Source organism: Natrix helvetica, assembly GCF_964273705.1.
Source record: "Natrix helvetica genome assembly, chromosome: 16".
Classification (NCBI taxonomy): domain Eukaryota; kingdom Metazoa; phylum Chordata; class Lepidosauria; order Squamata; family Natricidae; genus Natrix; species Natrix helvetica.
This window is the reverse complement of record NC_138563.1, coordinates 3413608-3433501: the sequence shown is the minus strand read 5'-3', so window position 1 is coordinate 3433501 and position 19894 is coordinate 3413608. Positions and strand designations below refer to the sequence as shown.

Here is a 19894-nt window from a genome sequence, read left to right as displayed (position 1 = left end):
ATAGATAGATAGATAGATAGATAGATAGATAGATAGATAGATAGATAGATAGATAGATAGATAGATAGATAGATTAATATTGTCATTTCAGGGTCATGTTTTACTAAACTGAGGAAAATATCATACAGTTAGCCCTTGGCTTACAATCACAACAGAAGCCAAAATTTCCATTGCTTAGTGAGACAGTGCTTAAGTGAGGTTTTGCCACATTTTACCACCTCTTCCTTGCCACCGTTGTTAAATGAATTACTGCAGCGGTTACGTTCATGACAAGGTTGTTAAGTGAATCAGGCTTCCCCCGACGACCAGGCTCATCTGAAGGAGCACGGAATGCTGTTCCCTTCCCACCAAAGGTGGTTCCTATTTTCCTACTTGCATTTTTGACGTGCTTTCGAACTGCTAGGTTGGCAGAAGCTGGGACAAGTGACGGGAGCTCGCTCTGTTACGCAGCCCTAGGGATTCGAACCACCGAACTGCCGACCTTTCTGATCGGCAAGCTCAGCATCTTAGCCCCTGAGCCACCGCGTCCCCTTTTTACTCCTTCAAGGAAAGCAGGCAAAGATTTCACATTTCCCCCAGAGTCTCCAAGCACAAAGTTTAGGTGAATATTATGGAATGATCAACAGGTGTCAATCTCCCGAAAGGAATTTGAAAGGCTCACGGAATGCTTGGCTTCATGACTTCGGTTTCGATCGGGGTTTTATGAGTTTCACTTTATGACCTTCGACCGTTATAAATCAGCTGGAGTTTGTGGAGCAGGCAATAAACAGGAGCGGACAATCAAAGGACATGATCTTCAAATCCGTTTGCCTTTCTCCTGTCTCTCTACCTGGGAAAATGAGCTTTTAATTGCTGGAGATCAAAGGATTTCCGACACGCGATTACGGTTCTGAGAAACTCTTACGGTATGGATTTTTATGGGAACCACAAGACTGGAAGCCCATGCCATGTTCTGTTGTGACCCAACAAACAGAAGCCAACTGATTAGGCCGTTGCGCAATCCTCACGTTCCAAGATCGCTGGTTGAGCAACGTCCAAGGTTCCAGGAAAGGGCAAAATTTTCTTATTTCTTTTACGATCAACATCCTTTATCGCTCACAATTGTTCTCGCCTCGGTTTCCCCAGCGGCACGAAGCCGAGTCCTCTTCCCGATAAACCCCTTTTATTTCATTGACAGGGAATTCCTCTCCCGCAGTCGTTCAAGAGAGTTCCCAATTACCGACTTTTCTCAGGCTTGGAGAATATCTTTCAGACGCCGCAATGCTTGGCAAGAATGCAGAAATGAACTAATGGCCTCCTGCAAACTCCACTCCCCAGTTGCTCCTCTTTTATTTCCTCTGGAAAGGCCGTTCACTGTCCACCTGTGGCCTTACTCCCAAGTCAACCCCTGTTCTTTAGCTGTTCCCTTCGTCTGGCAACTCTGCGCATGCGCACACTGGGAACAGGCTCCAGCTGTTCTTCTGCCCCACTGATGTCTGACTCCGAAGGTAGCTGATAACTGTCAGACGGCCCTGGCCCCCTCTCTGCCTCCGACACTGCAATACTTGGCAAGAATGCAGGAATGAACTAATGCCTTCAAAGAAAAACCAGAAAGTCCAGTTGCTTCTTGAGGGGGGGAAAAAAGCACCTTTGGGTGTCCTTTCCATTCATTCTCCTGATTTCTTTAAAAAAAACAAAACCACTTAACGCTAGCCTAGCCAGCCGAAGCCGTTTTCAGCTTGCCAATTCTGCCAATGCGCTGCTATTTAATTCTTATTTCCCTGCCATTCATAGTAACCTGCAGGAGAAGTATAATGTGTCCTAATCATAACATTTGCTAATATTCCCGCAACTGACACCAGGAAAACAGAATCCGGGCAGATGTCCCAATCTTTTGTGTTGCTCACGAAATGTCACCGTTTTCCCCGGCTCTTTTGTGCAATTTCGACGTACACACCTAAGAAAACGGAACACATCGCGCTGACATCAACCAATCACCCAGAGATGATGGACAGATCTAGGTATATAGTAGATAGATAGATACTTCTTCACAGGGCGGCTATCTTATGAAGTGGTAGAAAGTAGAAATTGGGAAAATAGTATTATGTATGCTGATATATCTAGGACCCGGTGGCTCAATGTCTGAGAGACTGAGATTGTCGGTCAGAAACTCACAAGTATGTGCTAGTCGTTCCCGACTCCAGGAGGCGGTGCTCTTTTCTGTTTCAAAGCTGAAGAGCGAGCGCTGTCCGAAGACGTCTCCGTGGTCATGTGGCCAGCATGATTCAACGCGGAAGGCGCACCGAACGCCGTTCCCTTCCCACCAAAGGTGGTTCCTATTTTTCTACTTGCATTTTTTATATGCTTTCGAACGGCTAGGTTGGCAGAAGCTGGGACAAGTCGCGGGAGCTCACTCCGTTACGCGGTGCTGGGGATTCGAACCGCCGAACAGCCGACCCTTTCTGATCAACAAGCTCGGCGTCTTAGCCCCTGAGCCCCCGCGTCATTAGACTACCTCTACGGTTCTGATTTAACTGGGATGTGTTTTCATTCTTGCTGACTTCTACCTGGCGCCATCATCGTGTTTACATTTAATTGCCAGCCTATTATAAAGTCTTCATTTGGTCAAACCAGATTCCATTAAAAGTTCAATTTGTTTTTTGTAGACTCTCAAGTTGGCAGCAAGTCCTTTTTCCAGAAAAACGCAGCTTGCATCACTTAGTAGAATCTAATATACGTGCTAAAGATACCTTTGTCGATATTTAAGGATGAAGTTCCAGTTTAAATGCCTGTCCGCAAAAATCTCATTTTTTTTAAAGGGGTCAAAGAGCATTCCTTTACCGCAAGGGACCAAACTATTTTGAATTATGGCTTCTCTCTGCATTTGAGGTTCCCACGAAAAAAAACCGCAAAGTGAATAAAATAACTCTCTAAATGCTTCTTATTCCAAAAAGTAGCTACCAAATAAAGTGCTCTTAGACATGAAAAAAAAAAACACAAGGCTTCTTAATACGGTCTGTACATTCATTGAAGCTTTTCCATTTTGAAAACCTACAGAAATACAGCTAGTTCCTCGACTTACGACCACAGTTGAGCTCAACATTTTCCCGTACTGACCGAGCCAAAGGTTAAGTGAGTTTTTGCCTCATTTTATGATCCGTCTTGCCACGGTTGTTAAGCAAATTACTGCCTTTGTTAAGTTAGTAGGAGGACTGTTAAGTGAGGCTTCCTCATTGACTTGAAGGTCGCAAAAGGGGAATCAAACCACCCTGGGAAGGATACTGCAATGGTCATAAGTGTGAGTCAGTTCCTAAGTGTCCGAATTTTGATCAGTTCCTAAGTGTCCAAATTTTGATCAGTTCCTAAGTGTCCGAATTTTGATCGGAGAGAGCAACGGTTTTTACGTTGGAAAACAACGTTCCTAAATCACTTTTGCCAGTGGGTTGTTGTTTTTTTGTAACTTCGAACGGTCGTTCAATGAATGGCCGTAAGTCGAGAACTACTTGCCCACAAAAGCTTCAACAACATTCATTTTAACGTTCCCCGTTTTAAAAACCTACAAAAATAGACAAAAGCTGACTTAACGCTCGCAGGGAGGAAGAAAACGTGTGTCCGTAATCAGGAAAAAAAAAAGCTCGCTTTTTAAATGTTGTTTTAGAGAAAACTTGACAATTTGGAAGGACGGACTATCAAACTTCATTCAAGATCGCGATTTACCTTGGAGTTGTTTGCAATAACAACTTTCCAACAGCCAGGCTGTGCAAGTTACACAATGGTTACTTTAAAAAAGGAAAAAGGGTAGCTTGTTTGTAATCTGGTTTAACAAAATCCTTGCTATTTCCTCCTCTCCAAATAACAATACCCAACTCCCGTCTGCATGCCTAAATAGAGCGCTCCTGAAACGTATTGTATTATTGTTGCAACAAGGACGCAAACAGCCCCACAAGGTTACAAAACCATTTGGAAAAACAATCTTGGCTTGCAAGAGACAAGCGTGGCTCCCTCTTACAACATTTCCCTGTCTGGCTGTAGCGGAGGTTGGCTACATAAGCTGTTTTCCTTAGTTATTAATGCAGACGGCCTATCACAACGCAATTGGGAATATTTTAATTACTAGAAATCAGGATAATCATATTTCCCCCCCCCCTGCTACCTGTGGAATGGGACCAGTAGAGAAACATTTTGGAAGAAGGTGGGGTTTTGGTTTTTTTAAAAAGGAAAACGGATCGGTGTCCACGGAGGGTGGATGCATTTTAAGCCACGTTTTAACCTTGTTACTGTTATCGTTGGGGCGACGTTGTGGTTTGAAGCTGCTCGCGCCAGGCCTTCATTCTCGTTAAGCTACGATCCCTTTTACAAGAGAGTCTGTTGGGATTTTAACTGGGTTTCCTACTGAACGCGTTTCAAGGATTGGTTGCCTGACCTTAAGCTCCCGAAACTTTCTGATCAAACCGAGTTATTTAAACGGTTTTAATTAAAAATAAAAACCCACAGGCTTTAGGGCGGAGGCGTCTGCCATTTCAAGAGCTGACAAGATGGGTCGCCTCCTTTCCCAGGCTGACACGCCGCAGGTAGTCCTCAACGTAGAACCGCAGGCGAGCCCAACGTCCGTGCACCTAAGTGGAACTTTTGTCAAGTGAGTTTCCGTCTCGTTTTGCAACCTTCCTTGGCACGGTTGTTTAAATGAATCGCTGCGGCTGTTAAATCAGTAACCTGACTTAAGTTCAGTGAAGCTTGCCATTCCCCCATTGACTTTTGCTCGTCGGCGGTCGCAAAAGGGGATCATAAATCTGAGCCAGTCGCCAAGCAATTGAATTGTGATTATGCGGCCATGGGGGGGGGGTGCTAAAACAGTCGTAAGCATGAAAAACGGTCGCAAGTCACTTTTTTTTTCAGTGCCGTCGTAACTTCGAATGTTCACTGTGAACGGTTATACCTGCCCACAAAAGCCCTCATTTTTACAATCCTTCTTGCCACGGTTGTTAAGTGAATCACTCTGTCCATGAAGTTAGTAGGAGGGCTGTTAATTTGACTTCCTCATAGACTTGAAGGTCGTAAAAGCGGCGACCACACGACCCCAGGACACTACAATGGTCATAAGTGTGAGTCAGTTCCTAAACGTGGTATACCGGCGATTGGAGGCCCAGCGGGCTGAGACGGTCAGCCAGTTCCAGCCTTCGCCCAAAGCCCCCCACCAAGAGGCCGAAGCAGACCCCAAGTGGGAACTTCTGCCCCCTTCCGACCTGCCCAAAAAGACCCCAAAGGGGGAGACTCCTTGCAGCAACACAAGCGTTCATCGCACGTCTCCGTCCCAGGGGCCGTAAGTTGAGGACCCCGGTTTGAGCGCAGTATCAAAAATGCAACTTATTTTTCTGCAAAAAAACAGCAACGTTTTCTTCCCGACTACCAGTTGGTGACTACTAGAGAGAAAAGGTCATTCAGGTCAACATCTGGGAAAGTGATCGAAGTAGAACATCAAACCGTGTGAAAATGTAGGCGTTAACAGGATGCCCTGTTTCATCAAAGCTTGACGTGGTGAACGAATGGGTTTATTTTAGGTGGCAAAAGGCTTCTTTTTTATTTTTATTTTTTAACGCCGCGCCTGAAAAACAACAGATGGAGCGGAGAGAGTGTAAAGGGCTGGGTTTTATTTATTTATTTAAATTATATTTTGGGAGCTGTTTTCTTCTTTTTTTAGGGGGGGGGGGGAAGAAGGGAAAACAAAGGCATCCAACATGGCCTCTCTCCCGTCCGAAATTATTTTTGCTTCTTACGTTTCCACGCATCTCCAAAAAGGAAATCTTTTTTGTTTTGTTTTTAAAGGACTTGGACACGGGAGCTGTTGATCAATGCCGGAGCGATCATCCCAGGGGTGGCTTTTTCCTTATGTCGCCCGCGGAAATCTCGTTTCCAGTTCACGGCGTGGGGTCCCCACAAAGGGGAGGACAGACAGATGACACCGCGGAGCAGATGCCGGAGAAAAAAGCAGGCTACCGATTTAAAAAAAGAATAAATTTGGGAAAGGGGACGGCTAGAAAATTCGTCTCTCGGCAGCTGGTAGAAGCTGGGGAAGGCCTGGAAACTCGGGATTCTTTCCCCATCTCCTGGAAAATGTCCATGTAAACAGAATAGTTTTGCAAAAGCACAGATTACTCGCCGTCCGCAATGGATTCAACAATTCTGTTATAAAGATGAAAGGTAAAAATATCGCCTGTCCAGTCGTGTTTGACTCGAGAACATGGTCCGTGGCCAGCATGCTTATAAGCCAGCATGCTTATAGGCCTGTTTTGGTCTAGGCTTCCCCAAACCACGAAGCAAACTCCTTGTCCTGATTTTTTAAAAAACTTGTTTATTAATTGACTGTGAATTCTGCTCCTTCACATCCAGCAAAATCTTTCGAGGGAGGATTTACGGTCACAGACCTTATCTGGCTTGGAGAGCTGCCAGGTCGAAATCTGCAAAAGGCGTCTCGGAGAGTCCCGAACCAATGAAGCGAACTAATGGTCTCCTGCAAGTTCCACTCCCCTTTTGCTCCTCTTTTGTTTCCTCTGGGAGGGGCCCTTCATCGTCCACCTGTGGCCTTACTCCCAAGTCGACCCCTGTTCCTTAGCTGTTCCCTTTGTCTGGCAACTCTGCGCATGCGCACACTGGGAACAGGCTCCAGCTGTTCTTCTGCCTCACTGATGTCTGATTCTGAAGGTAGCTGATAACTGTCAGACGGCCTCGGCCTCCTCTCTGCCTCCGACTCAGAGCCTTCCCCAGACTCCAGGACTGGCCCAGGTTCCTCCCCAACCCTCCTCACTGGCTTCGCTTGGCAGTAGATTTAAGTCCCATTAAAGTGCTCGTTCATCCGATAAGTTCTGAGCTCACCGAAAAAATGTCTTTCAGCTCCAGATTTTTTTCAAAAATGTACGTTAGGATAGGAAAGTATGATAGCGGTATCTTTGAAAAAACGAATTACAAAAGAGGAAGAGATTTAGCAAGCAGGAATCAACATGAAGTGCTCAAAGGATGGGAGGGGGAAAAAAACCACACACAGAAGAATCTTCAGCCCTGTGAGAATTCGGACGTGTTTGGATCGAAAGGAATGCTTCTGGAGATGATCGGAAATGACAGGCGATCCAGAAATCCCGGATTACGTTCTGTTGCAACCGAATAAAATGCAAAACAGCAGGAGCGAAGGAGCGAAGTTGCGTGACTAATGCGCTAGACCAATTGTCTAATAAAACCAGTCGAACGCATCCCAGTCACAACAAGGCTAACCAAGATCATCAGTTTTAATCCCCCAGGAGCACACTGGGATTTGAAACTTGAAAAGGGGGATGGATGCCTTGATTGGCATTCGAACATCCTCCAAGTCTGAGGTTACCAAAAGGAGACGTCACAACACACGGTTAAGAAACCAATGCTGTGTGAATCCCAGCTATTCTGTTTACAAGACTTGAAAATAGATCCAGAAAGGTGATTTGCCCACACTGATGAATAAAGCATTGGCAGAAACTGCCTTTCCAGCTGCTGAAGCTACCGCGTTGTCCTTTGGGGACAATTAATCAGTAAATACACGTGATTAAAATATTTTTATAGTCTCGCAGACAGAGACAAAGGAAGGGGGAATAAAATGCGGGCTTATATTTCTTGAGAAGACATTTACGTGTGTGCTAATACATACCGAGCAATATTCCCTAAAGGTAAACGATAAAGGTTCCCTTCGAACATACGTGTTAGTCGTTCCCGACTCTAGGAGGCGGCGCTCATCTCCGTTTCAAAGCCAAAGAGCCAGCGCTGTCCGAAGACGCCTCCGTGGCCGTGTGGCCGGCATGACTCAACTCCCAAAGGCGCACGGAGCGCTGTTCCCTTCCCACCAAAAGTGGCTATTTTTCTACTTGCATTTTTGAACGTTGCTTTCGAACGGCTAGGTTGGCAGAAGCCGGGACAAGTCACGGGAGCTCACTCCGTTACGCAGCGCGAGGGATTTGAACCGCCGAACTGCCGACCTTTCTGATCGACAAGCTCGGAGTTTTAGCACTGAGCGCCCGCGTCCCCTAATCAGAAAATACAAGTGACTAAAATATTTTTATATCCCAGCGGATAGAAACAAAGAGGAAGGGGGAATAAAATGTAGGCTTAAATTTATCGAGGAGACAAATATGTGTGCGTTAATACATTCCTAAAAAGGGCATAAATTTTAACCAGCAGCGCCATATATATAGACTTCCATAATTATTTAAGTCGCACCAGCAGCTGTGCCAATCGCCGTACTGCATATTGAACGGCGTAATTATTTCTTCTCGGGAAAAGGCCAAACACACACACAAAAAAAACCCTTTTTTTTGTTTTAGCAAATTACCCAAATGCCAAACGACGGCGTTATAAAAATAACACAAGAAATTCTGGAACGGGAAAGAGACTCTGTTCGGTGAACTTCCTCTGCGGCAGGAAACTTAAAATTCCTCCTGCTTGAGTAAATTGTGGCACGCACACACACCGTTTTTCTGGTGCAAAAAGCCGACGTGAAAAATTAGGCGGGCCGCAACCAGCTGTTACACGGAGGTTAACAACTGCAGTGTGTGTGTGTATGTGTGTATGTACCAAAAATTAGAAGTTGCGTTGACTCACAGAAAGTGTTGGGGGAGATAACTATGAACTGTCATTTTAGCTCCCACCCACTTGCCAAAAAACAACAACAACAAAACCCCATGTTGAATTTTCCCAAGTAAACATGGCACTGAAATGCGATCACGCCTTCTGCTCTTAAACCAATATTTTCTGTTCAGCAGAAGATAGAAAGAGTCTCGGCCCACCCCAATCCCACATAATAAGGAATCATTTCGACTGCAAAAATTGTGCCCACATTCTTCACCAAGGATACATACCGGGGGGTCTCTCTCTCTCTCTCTCTTTCTCTCTCTCTCTCTCTCTCTCTGTCATCTATCTATCTATCTATCTATCTATCATCATCTATCATCTATCTATCATCTATCTATCTATCTATCTATCTCTATCTCTCTATCACTCTATCTATCTCTATCTCTATCTCTATCTCTATCTCTCTATCTATCTCTATCTCTCTATCTCTCTATCTCTATCTCTCTATCTCTCTATCATCTATCTATCATCTATCTATCATCTATCTATCTATCTATCTATCTCTATCTCTATCTCTCTATCGATCTATCTATCGATCTATCATCTATCTATCAATCATCTATCTATATCATCTATCTATCATCTATCTATCTATCATCTATCTATCTATCATCTATCTCTATCTCTCTATCTCTATCTTTCTATTTATCTCTCTCTCTATCTATCTATCTCTCTCTCTCTCTCTCTCTCTCTCTCTCTCTCTCTCTCTCTCTCTCTCTCTCTCTCTCTCTCTATCTATCTATTTATCTATCTGTCTATCATCTATCTATGGCCAAGGTCATCTTAAGAAACAAAGCTTGATGTTACTCAGTACGGCTGGACAATTAGAAAGCTTGGCAGCCACGGGAAAGATTATATATATAATCTTACAGGATGTCTTCCCCCCTCCTCCCATCTAAGTGCAGAGGGAGGAAATATGATAGAGTCCTAATGTCCAAGATTTGTTTTTTTTTTAATTTTCCTGAAGGAGAAGGAGGCCTGGCACTTAAAATGGATTTCAGCTAAAGCCTGTCTAAGATTTAGACCTTCCCTGCTTTCCGAAAGCTATTTGAAATTCAGTCCTGTCGTTAAAAGCTCTTTCTCCCCTTGTGCAAAGACGCAAGGATCTTGAGCTCAAACTGAATGGACATTTCAGACCGAAATAATAACAACAACAACAACTGCAATAACACCAGCGGAACTGCAAAAAAATGCGCTACTTGGAACATCATATATTTTAAGAAGATACCTGGTTGATACCGAAGACAGCAACCAATATCAACCATTAGCACCAGTCACTGGTACTGGTGACAACTTTTTAAATGTTCACTTGAGTGAGTTTCATGATTAATGAATAAAGTATATAATAATAATTAATAATAATAATAATAATAACAATAATAATAATAATAATAATAATAATACAAGCATCTTTTAAATGTGCAGTTGAATGAGTTTAATATTTCATGAATAAAAGAAAGAATAATAAATAAATCAAAAGTAAAATTAACTTTTTCACGAGTGAAACTGATCTTTCAGGAAGGAAGGCGGGGGAAAAAAAGAAAAGAAACATTACCTAATAAACAGCCCCAGACCTGTTGTAAGAAAAAAGGGAAATGCCAGCCTGGAGATACGATAATGCAACACTGGGGATGTTAGAAAGCCGTTGGAGGCGTGCTTGTTAGCAGGGAAATATTGACCAAGGAAGCAAAAGGCTTTTGATAAGGCGAAGGGGAGTTTGGAGGAAAGGTTAAAATGCGCTCTGCATGGGGCTGCCCTTGAAGAGCATCTGGAAGCTTCCGTTGGGGCAAAAAGCAGCGGCTGCTAGTGTGGTTTTGCGCACACCACGGTGTGCATATGTATCACACCTCTCCTGCGGGAGTTGCGTTGGTGGCCGATGTACTTCCGGGTGCAATTTCAAGGTGCTGGCTTGGGACCAGGTGATCTGAGGGTCTGTCGCTGGCTAGTCGCATCTACCTGACTATCAGAGTGAGAAGGCAAGGAATGCTGAGGATCCCCGAGGAAGATACACCTGGCGGGACCCAGAAGAAAGGCCCTCTCCATGGCGGTTCACTCTCTCATTCCCCCATCTCTGTTTCAAAGCCGAAGGCCAGCAATCTCCGAAGACGTCTCCGTGGTCATGTGGCCAGCATGACTCAACGCCGGAGGCGCACGGAGCGCTGTTCCCTTCCCACCAAAGGTGAGCCCTATTTTTCTACTTGCATTTTTTCAGGTGCTTTCGAACTGCTAGGTTGGCAGAAGCTGGGACAAGTGAGAGGAGCTCACTCAGTTACGCGACGCTGGGGATTCGAACCGCCGAACCGCCAACCTTTTTCTGATCGACAAGCCCAACGTCTTAGCCCCTGAGCTAATGCGTCCTCTAATCAGAAAATACACGTGACTAAAATACACGGGGGAAAAATGCAGACTACAGGAACCATTTGCCCCACTCAGGTGACCCCGAGGACACAGATAAGCCTCCAAACGGCCTCAACGACCCTCTAAAAGGATGCAAATGACCAGCTGCCTGCAAGGAGGATCAATCCTTCCCTTCCCCACTATCCAGTCAGAGCCGAAGAAGCTTCTTGGATGAGAAGCAAAATGTCTTTAAAGAAGACACAAATAAACCTCCAAGTGGCCTCAACGACACTATAAAAAGATGCAAATGACCAGCTGCCTGCAAGGAGGATCAATCCTTCCATTCCCCACTATCCAGTCAGAGCTGAAGAAGCTTCCTGGATGAGAAGCGAAACACCTTCCAAAGAAAAAACAAGAAAGTCCACTTGCCTCCTGAAAAAAAAAAGCACCTTTGGGGCAACCATGACCTGGATGACGGAGAAGCTCTCTTGACCAAGGGTCACCAACCTTTCGGACCTCAGGGACCACCAAATTCATAATTTTAAAACCCCACGGATCCAACTAATATGATTTTTTTTAAAAAAAGAGAGAAATAGTATTTAGTTCAAGATAAAAAATGAAAATATTTTTTCCGCAGACCACCAAAAGTTTCTCGGGGATCGCCAGCGGTCCACGCACTACCCGTTGGTGACCGCTGCTCCAGACTTCCACCTGCCTTTTAAGGAAGTGTGCCAGTTAGAAAACGCACCGTTCAACGTGTGTTCATCTGAATATCAAAACAAGATTTCTGATTTTGGCACAAAAGCCCAAAAGAACTCTTCCAACGGAGCAAGCGAACCAGCTGAAGTGGATGAGTAGCTCGCCAGCTGCCCATGTTGGTCAGAAGTTGGTTTAGAGCAAGAGAGGAGTAACATGTTGGCACGTGGGGCCCTCCAGTCTGAGGAAGTGCTTGTAAGCGGAACCACGAGGCGATTGAGTACACGATAACTTTGCACTCAGGGGAGTATACAGCTAACTTCAGCGTAGTATCCGAGATGTAAATGCACCCAGAGTTTGAACAACCCTGAACTCAGATCATATTGTGGGAAGGAGGGGGAACAACGTTGGCCTGGCTTAATAAGCGCGGGGAGACCGCCGACTCGATGCAAGATTGGAGGTAGTCCTTGGCTTTACGACCACAACTGAGATCAGGATTTCCACCACTGAGTTTTGCCCAATTTTGCCACCGTTTTTTTGGCCATGTTTGATCCCAGGGGAAAAATGACCCTGAGATTCAGCAACAACCGTCGTAAATACACGTCGGTTTGCCAAGTGCCCAAATTTGGGGTTGTCTGAGGCGGCTGTGACGGCCATAACCGTGAGGACTGTCCTATGTCACTTTTTTTCCAGAGCTGTCGTAACTTCGGAGCCGAAGGAAAAAATGGTTGCAAGCTGGCTCAATAAATTCACAAGCCGGCATCCCACCGATGACCACAAAACAGTCAAGCCATCTACGCAACCATATCCACGGGAGACCCAAAGCCCTTCTCAAGATCTGTCGCACCACTGCTTCCCAAATGGAGGGGCTTACACACTTACACACGCACAACCAAGAAGGTGTCGCTTTTCTCATTGTCGGTGGCTTTTAGAAGGCCTGAAGCCATATCCAGACCTGCCCATCATCCACTCGGTGGCTCACGGTAGCAAAGTTTGAAGATGGGTGGACTTCTAACTCCCAGATTTTGTTATGGGGTCCTTTATTAATTTATTTGACTGTTTTCGTTAGTTTTTCATCATTTTTAAATGGGGTTTTTATGTCCTGTAAGCTGCCTTGAGTCGCCATGGGCGAATAGGCGGCAATATAAATTTAATAAACAAATACATACATACAGGGTGAATAGGCTGCAATATAATTCAATGCATAAATAAATAATGGGCAAATAGGGGGCAATATAAATTCAATACATACATAAATAAATACACACACACACACACACACACACCTACATAAAGGGCGAATCGGCTGCAATATAAATTCAATAAATGAATGAATGAATGAATAATGGCCGAATAGGCGGCAATATAAATTCAATAAACAAACAAATGGCGAATAGGTGTCCATAAAAATTCAAAAAATAAATAAATAATGGGTGAATAGGAGGCAATATAAATTCAATTAATACATACATACCTAAAGGGCGAATAGGGGGGGGGGGGCGATATACATCCAATAAATAAATAAATAAGAATAAACGGTGATTAGGCGGCAATATAAATTCAGTCAATCAATCAACAAATAATGGGTAAATATAAATTCAATAAATAAATAAATTCCCCAACTAGGTGGCTCAGTGGCTAAGACGCTGAGCTTGTCGATCAGAAAGGTCGGCCGTTTGGCGGTTCGAATCCCTAGTGCGGATCTCCTGCGTGAGCAGGGGGTTGGACTAGATGACCTCCAAGGTCCCTTCCCACTCTGTTATTGTTAACATGCTTTTGAACTCTTCCTACCCTCCTCTTCTTTCCCCCCCTCCCCAAAATCTATGGGAGGGGGGGAGTCCAGGAGGTTGGATTGCATCACTACTTCATGCACCCAGGTGTCTTGGAGAGGCTGGGGATGATGGGAAGGAGTCCAAGGGGGTCTTTGGGCAGAGGGAGATGATGGGAGATGGGTTGCTAACCCTAGGGTACTTTGGGCGGTTGGGGATGATGGGAGGTGGGAGATGGGAGGCCTGCCCCCACCCTAGAAGGCTTTGGGTGGCTGGGGATGAGGTCCTCGCGTGGCTGGGGATGATGGGAGGTGGGCTGCAGTTCTTAAGGGTCTTTGGTGGATGGGAATGGGGGCAGGTGGGCCTACACCCAGGGGTCCTTGGGCAGCTGGGGGTGATGGGAGGTGGGCTGGAACCCAGGCGATCTCTTAACAGCTGGGGATGATGGGAGGTAACCTGCCATCCCAGTCTTCTTTTAAAAGCTGGGGATGATGGGAAGTGGGCTGGCACCCCAGAGGTCTCTCAAACAGCTAGGGATGATGGACTCCCCTGGAGCTGGGGATGATGGGAAGAGGTCTCTCGACAGCTGGGGATGATGGGAGGTGAGCAGCCACCCCAGTGTCCTTTAACAGCTGGGAATGATGGGAGGTGGATCTTCACCCTAGAGATCACTCAACCGCTGGGGATGATGGGAGGTCAGCTGCCATCTAGTGTTCTTTTGACAGCTGGAGATGATGGGAGGAGGTCTCTGGGCAGCTGGGGATGATGGGAGGTGGGATCCCACCCCAGAAGCCCTTTGACAGCTGGGGATGATGGGAGGAGGTCTCTGGACAGCTGGGGATGATGGGAACAAGTGGCCCCCCTCCCCACCCCCAGCCCCTCACCTGGGGACGCAGCTGGGGGAGCTCCGGTCCACCTCCCAGGTGGCGTACAGGTTCATCTGCACGGGGCGACCCGAGGCCGCCGAGCCCGGCGGGGCCTGAGCAGCGGGTGGCGCCCCTCCTCCGGGGGCCGAAGCCCCCAGACCCACCGACGGCTGCGGGGGCTGCGGCGGCGACGAGGAGGGCTGCGGCAGCGGCGGAGGCACCGTCGGCGGGGCCAGCAGCTGAGGCATCCCGGTCAGCGCCGGGGACCCCGACGAAGGCTGCGGGGCCGAGGGCGGGGCGCAAGGCGCCGGCTGGAGCAGCGAAGGGCCGGCCGCGGAGCCCCGGGGGCCGCCCAGCACCGACGCCCCTCGCTCCGACATGGTGCCGCCGCGCGCGCGGAATTCTCTACCTTCCCCTCAGCCGCGCCGCGGCCGGACTGACAGACGGGCGCGCAGACCCGCGGAAAGGCCCCGCCCCCTTTTCCCCGACAGGCCCCGCCCACCCCACGCACACGCACGCGCGCGCAGGCCTTGCGTCGCCTGGCTTCCACAGACACACACACATAAATACCTCCCTCCCTCCCTCTGCTCCTGTTTGCGCGCGCTCGGGGCGGGGCAGGGGAAAAGGCGGAGCTTCTCTTCTCGTCGCCCCGGCGTCGATTGGTCCGGCCGGACGCCCGTCAACTCCTTTTTTGTTGTTGTGGTTGTTGTGGTGGTGGTTTAAATCCCCGCCCACTAGGGCGGGTTTTCCTACCTGACCCGCCTGGTTCTCCTTTGCGTCCGACCCTTAGAGAGGGCAAAGTTACGACTTCATGGATGGATAGAAAGAAGGAAGGGATAGAAATTGAAATAGATGGATGGATGGCTATACAGAGAGAGAGAGAGAATGGATGGATAGGTAGGTAAGGAGAGAGAGAGAGAGAGAGAGAGAGAGAGAGAGAGAGATAAGAGATACAGAAGGCAGAGAAGGAAGAGACAGATGGACGAATGGACAGATGGATAGATACAAAAGGCAGGCAGAAAAGAAAGGAATAGATAGAAATTGAGATAGATACATAGGTAGGTAGGTAGGTAGATAGATAGATAGATAGATGATAGATAGATAGATGATAGATAGATAGATAGATAGATAGATACCGTAGATAGATAGATAGATAGATAGATAGATAGATAGATAGATAGATAGATAGATGATAGATAGATAGATAGATAGATAGATAGATAGATACCGTAGATAGATAGATAGATACCGTAGATAGATAGATAGATAGATAGATAGATAGATAGATAGATAGATAGATAGATAGATAGATAGATAGATAGATAGAGATAGGTAAGTGGAGAGAGATAGATAAAGGGAGAGAGAAATAGAGATACAGAAGGCAGGAAAGAAGAAAGAGGCGGATGAATGGACAGATGGCAGAAAAGAACGGAATAGATAGAAATTGAGATAGAGATATGTAAGTAATGAGAGAGAGATAAATAGGTAAAGAGAGATAGAGAGAGATAGGTAAGTAGAGAGAGATAGAGAGAAATACAGAAGGCAGGAAAGAAGGCAGAGACAGATAGATGAATGGACAGATACAGAAGGCAGGCAGAAAAGAAAGGGATAGATAGAAATTGAGATAGGTAGGTAGGTAGGTAGGTAGGTAGATAGATCCACTTCCCTTCTTTTTAGGCCTCATTTTTCCAAACAGTGGGGATTTTTTTTTACATAAATCCAGACCCAGAGATGTATACACTCCCCAAAAATTGGGTGGGTTTTTTTTTACATTAAGACCAAAAAGTGGGGGTGGGGTGGGGGAGAACACACCGACAGACACTAAACATCTTTTGCCTTGTTTTCCAACAGGCAAATTGGCCCTTTTCTCCTGGGGGAGAAATTGAGGGGGGAGCCCTCAATTTACTTCTTAAATTTATTTGAAGCTTTTTTAAAAAAAAAATCTTGATTTTGTAGAGGAGAGTGGTAAAGGACCCTCCTTCCAATCATTTTTCGAGCAAGGCAAGGGATGATTGAGGGCGGGTTGGTGTCGAAAGGTTAAAATGCTTCAGCACAATAAATGTAAAGTGCTCTCTGGGTATTTTTAGTGCTCTCTGAGCTGGGTTCTTTTCTTGCAGACGTTTCATGACCCAACTAGGTAACGTCATCAGTGCTAGAAGGGAGTGGGGATTGTGGAGAGGAAGGGGAGAAGGGGACGAAGGAGGAGGAGTTGAAGGAGAAAATGGAAGAGGAGGAGGAGAACTGTGGGGTCCTTGGTGCTCTCTGAACTAGGTGGTTTTCTTGCAGGCTTTTCATGACCCAACTAGGTAACCTCATGAGGGCTAGTGTCTCAACCCTGAGCTACAAATACTCTTTATTGATGGCATAATTTAAATGTTGGTGCTGCGAGGAAAGGATCCCACCCCCCAGGTGTGGTTCAGCCCACAATGAAATATTTATTTTCTTGTGCATCGCTGGAGAAACCTTAAAAGACGCACACCCGAGGATGGAACACAAAGAGGTTTATTGAATGCCAGTGTTCTTACGACTATGCTTCATATCTTCGGAACCGAGAGGGGGGAAAAAGCAGGGGGAAATGTTTTCCCCGTGAATCTTCTTTTACACGTCGTTTTCATAGTCAGCCGGATTTTTTCTCTTCAACCTTTTATTGTAGTCGTTCGCCCAGGAGTATACCATGTACGCAACGACAAATGCTTTTAAAAAAAACACACAAAACAGAAGGAAAGCTTAGAGTTGCACGCCCAACTTAGAAGGGACCAAATCCAGTTTCTCCAACTCTTATCACTTCCTACGCAATACAGTTAGTCCTCAACTTACGGCCATCCTTGAACCCTGGGTTTCTGTTGCTAAGCGAGATGTTTGTTCAGGGGGGGAACTTACTCACGTGGAGGAAGCCCAAAGGCCATTAACTTGGTTTAAACAAGGTTCAAATCGCCATTAAAAATCAAATTGCCCCACGTTGGGAACCACTGGTGCAGGGTCTCCTGCTTGGGCAGGGGGGTTGGACTAGATGACCTCCAAGGTGCCTTCCAACTCTTGTTAATCTGTTTCTATCTGCCGAAGCAGCCCAGCTGCTATTTTTGCATGCTTGCCCAGCCAGGTTAATTCATATTTTCACGCTATGTTTATTAATTGAATGGCTGCAGCGCCAATCTTCCTTGCTGTTTGTTTTATCAAGTGGTCAGGGAGAAGGATGGCCCCAAAAAATGAGAATTAAAAATAACAGGACCGATTCTGATTTTTATGCTGCTCTGTTGCGCCACCTACCGTTTTCTATTGGAAACTTTTCTAAATAAGTACATGAATTCCAAAGTTGAGACTTTGGGGAGGAAAAATTCAGAGAAGAGCAACTAAGATGATCGAAGGTCCGGAAACTATAAACCGTAGGAAGAATGGCTGCAGGTTTTGGGTCTAGCTAGTCTAAAGAAAAGAAGAATTAGGGGCGACAGGATAGCGGTATTTTAGTATTTCAGGAGCTGCCACAAAGAAGAGGGAGTCAAATTTTTGTCAGAAGTACCAGAAGGCAGGAGAAGAAACAATGGTTGGAAACTAATTAAGAGAGAGAAGCAACCTGGAGTTAAGGAGAAACTTCCTAACAGGGAGAACAATCAACCAGTGGAACGGCTTTAAAAAGAGATTGGACAATTATTCTACTCTACTCTATTAAATTAAACCCTAGCCAATTTCGTTGTATTTAAGTACAATGACAATAAAGATTATACTTATAAATGTAAACTGTAAATTATAAACTATAAGTTTGTACCCTCTGACTATCATTAAATGTTGTACCTTATGATTTGTGATGAATGTATCTTGTCTTTTTATGTACACTGAGAACATCTGCACCAAAGACAAATTCCTTGTTTGTCCAATAAAGAATTCTATTCTATTCTGTTGTTCTATTTTGTATTCTATTCTTTTCCATTCCATTCTCTATTCTATTCTCTATTCTAATTCTATTCTATTCTCTATTCTCTTCTCTATTCTATTCTCTATTCTAATTCTATTCTCTATTCTAATTCTATTCTATTCTCTATTCTAATTCTATTCTATTCTCTATTCTCTATTCTATTTTCTATTCTAATTCTATTCTATTCTCTATTCTAATTCTATTCTCTATTCTAATTCTATACTCTATTCTAATTCTATTCTATTCTCTATTCTAATTCTATTCTATTCTCTATTCTATTCTCTATTCTATTCTCTATTCTATTCTCTATTCTATTTTCTATTCTAATTCTATTCTATTCTCTATTCTCTTCTCTATTCTATTCTCTATTCTAATTCTATTCTCTATTCTAATTCTATTCTCTATTCTAATTCTATTCTATTCTCTATTCTATTTTCTATTCTAATTCTATTCTATTCTCTATTCTAATTCTATTCTCTATTCTATTCTCTATTCTAATTCTATTCTATTCTCTATTCTATTCTCTATTCTAATTCTATTCTATTCTCTATTCTATTCTCTATTCTATTCTCTATTCTATTCTCTATTCTATTCTCTATTCTATTTTCTATTCTAATTCTATTCTATTCTCTATTCTAATTCTATTCTCTATTCTATTCTCTATTCTAATTCTATTCTATTCTCTATTCTATTCTCTATTCTAATTCTATTCTATTCTCTATTCTATTCTCTAGTCTAATTCTATTCTATTCTCTATTCTATTCTCTATTCTATTCTCTATTCTATTTTCTATTCTAATTCTATTCTATTCTCTATTCTAATTCTATTCTCTATTCTATTCTCTATTCTAATTCTATTCTATTCTCTATTCTAATTCTATTCTCTATTCTATTCTCTATTCTAATTCTATTCTATTCTCTATTCTATTCTCTATTCTAATTCTATTCTATTCTCTATTATATTCTCTACTCTATTCTCTATTCTATTCTCTATTCTAATTCTATTCTATTCTCTATTCTATTCTCTATTCTCTATTCTATTCTCTATTCTATTCTCTATTCTATTTTCTATTCTAATTCTATTCTATTTTCTATTCTAATTCTATTCTCTATTCTATTCTCTATTCTATTCTCTATTCTATTCTATTTTCTTTCCTCTATTCTATACTTTAGAGGAACCTGTTAAAAAAAAACGTTTTCCCCACTTACGAGGCGTCACCCGAAAGAACGAGGAACTGAACCGTCTCCAAGTGTTTAAGATCTTGTGTGAGATGTTGGGGAACATTTTTTGTTCAAACGGAGACAGATAGTAGCTGACAACATGCCTTGTTTTCATCAGGTTCCCAAACTGTTTCCCCATCTTGGCAGATTGCTCTGTGTGGGGAGGGGGAAAAAAGAGGACAGAATCAATTTTAATAAATAAAATAGGAAACAGAAAGGTCAGTTACATGTTTGCAAAGATAAGCATGTTATTGTATGGTTGGAAAACCAATTTGGGTTAGTTTAAGTCATGGGGGGGGGGATAATCTTGGAAGAATAACAGCTTAACAGAGTTGGAAGGGATCTTGTAGGTCATCTAGTCTAACCCCCCCTGCCTGCCTTAGGTATGAAGACTTTGGAAGGAGAAGGAAAGAATAAACCACTTCTGAAAATGTTGCCAAGAAAATTCCATGGGCTTCTCCAGATAGCCAC

General features: G+C 44.3%; 1 protein-coding gene across 2 annotated transcripts in view; it reads right to left on the bottom strand.

Moving 5' to 3' along the window:
* Positions 1 to 14749, bottom strand: part of PACS1 (phosphofurin acidic cluster sorting protein 1) — a 44127-nt gene extending 29378 nt beyond the window's left edge. For both annotated transcript variants that reach the window (XM_081968139.1, XM_081968140.1), the window contains exon 1: positions 14312 to 14749. In XM_081968139.1, the coding sequence (XP_081824265.1) occupies positions 14312 to 14673 (362 nt within the window). In that variant the 5' untranslated portion in view covers positions 14674 to 14749. The remainder of the gene's footprint in view (positions 1 to 14311) is intronic.
* Between the last annotated feature and the right edge of the window lie 5145 nt (positions 14750 to 19894).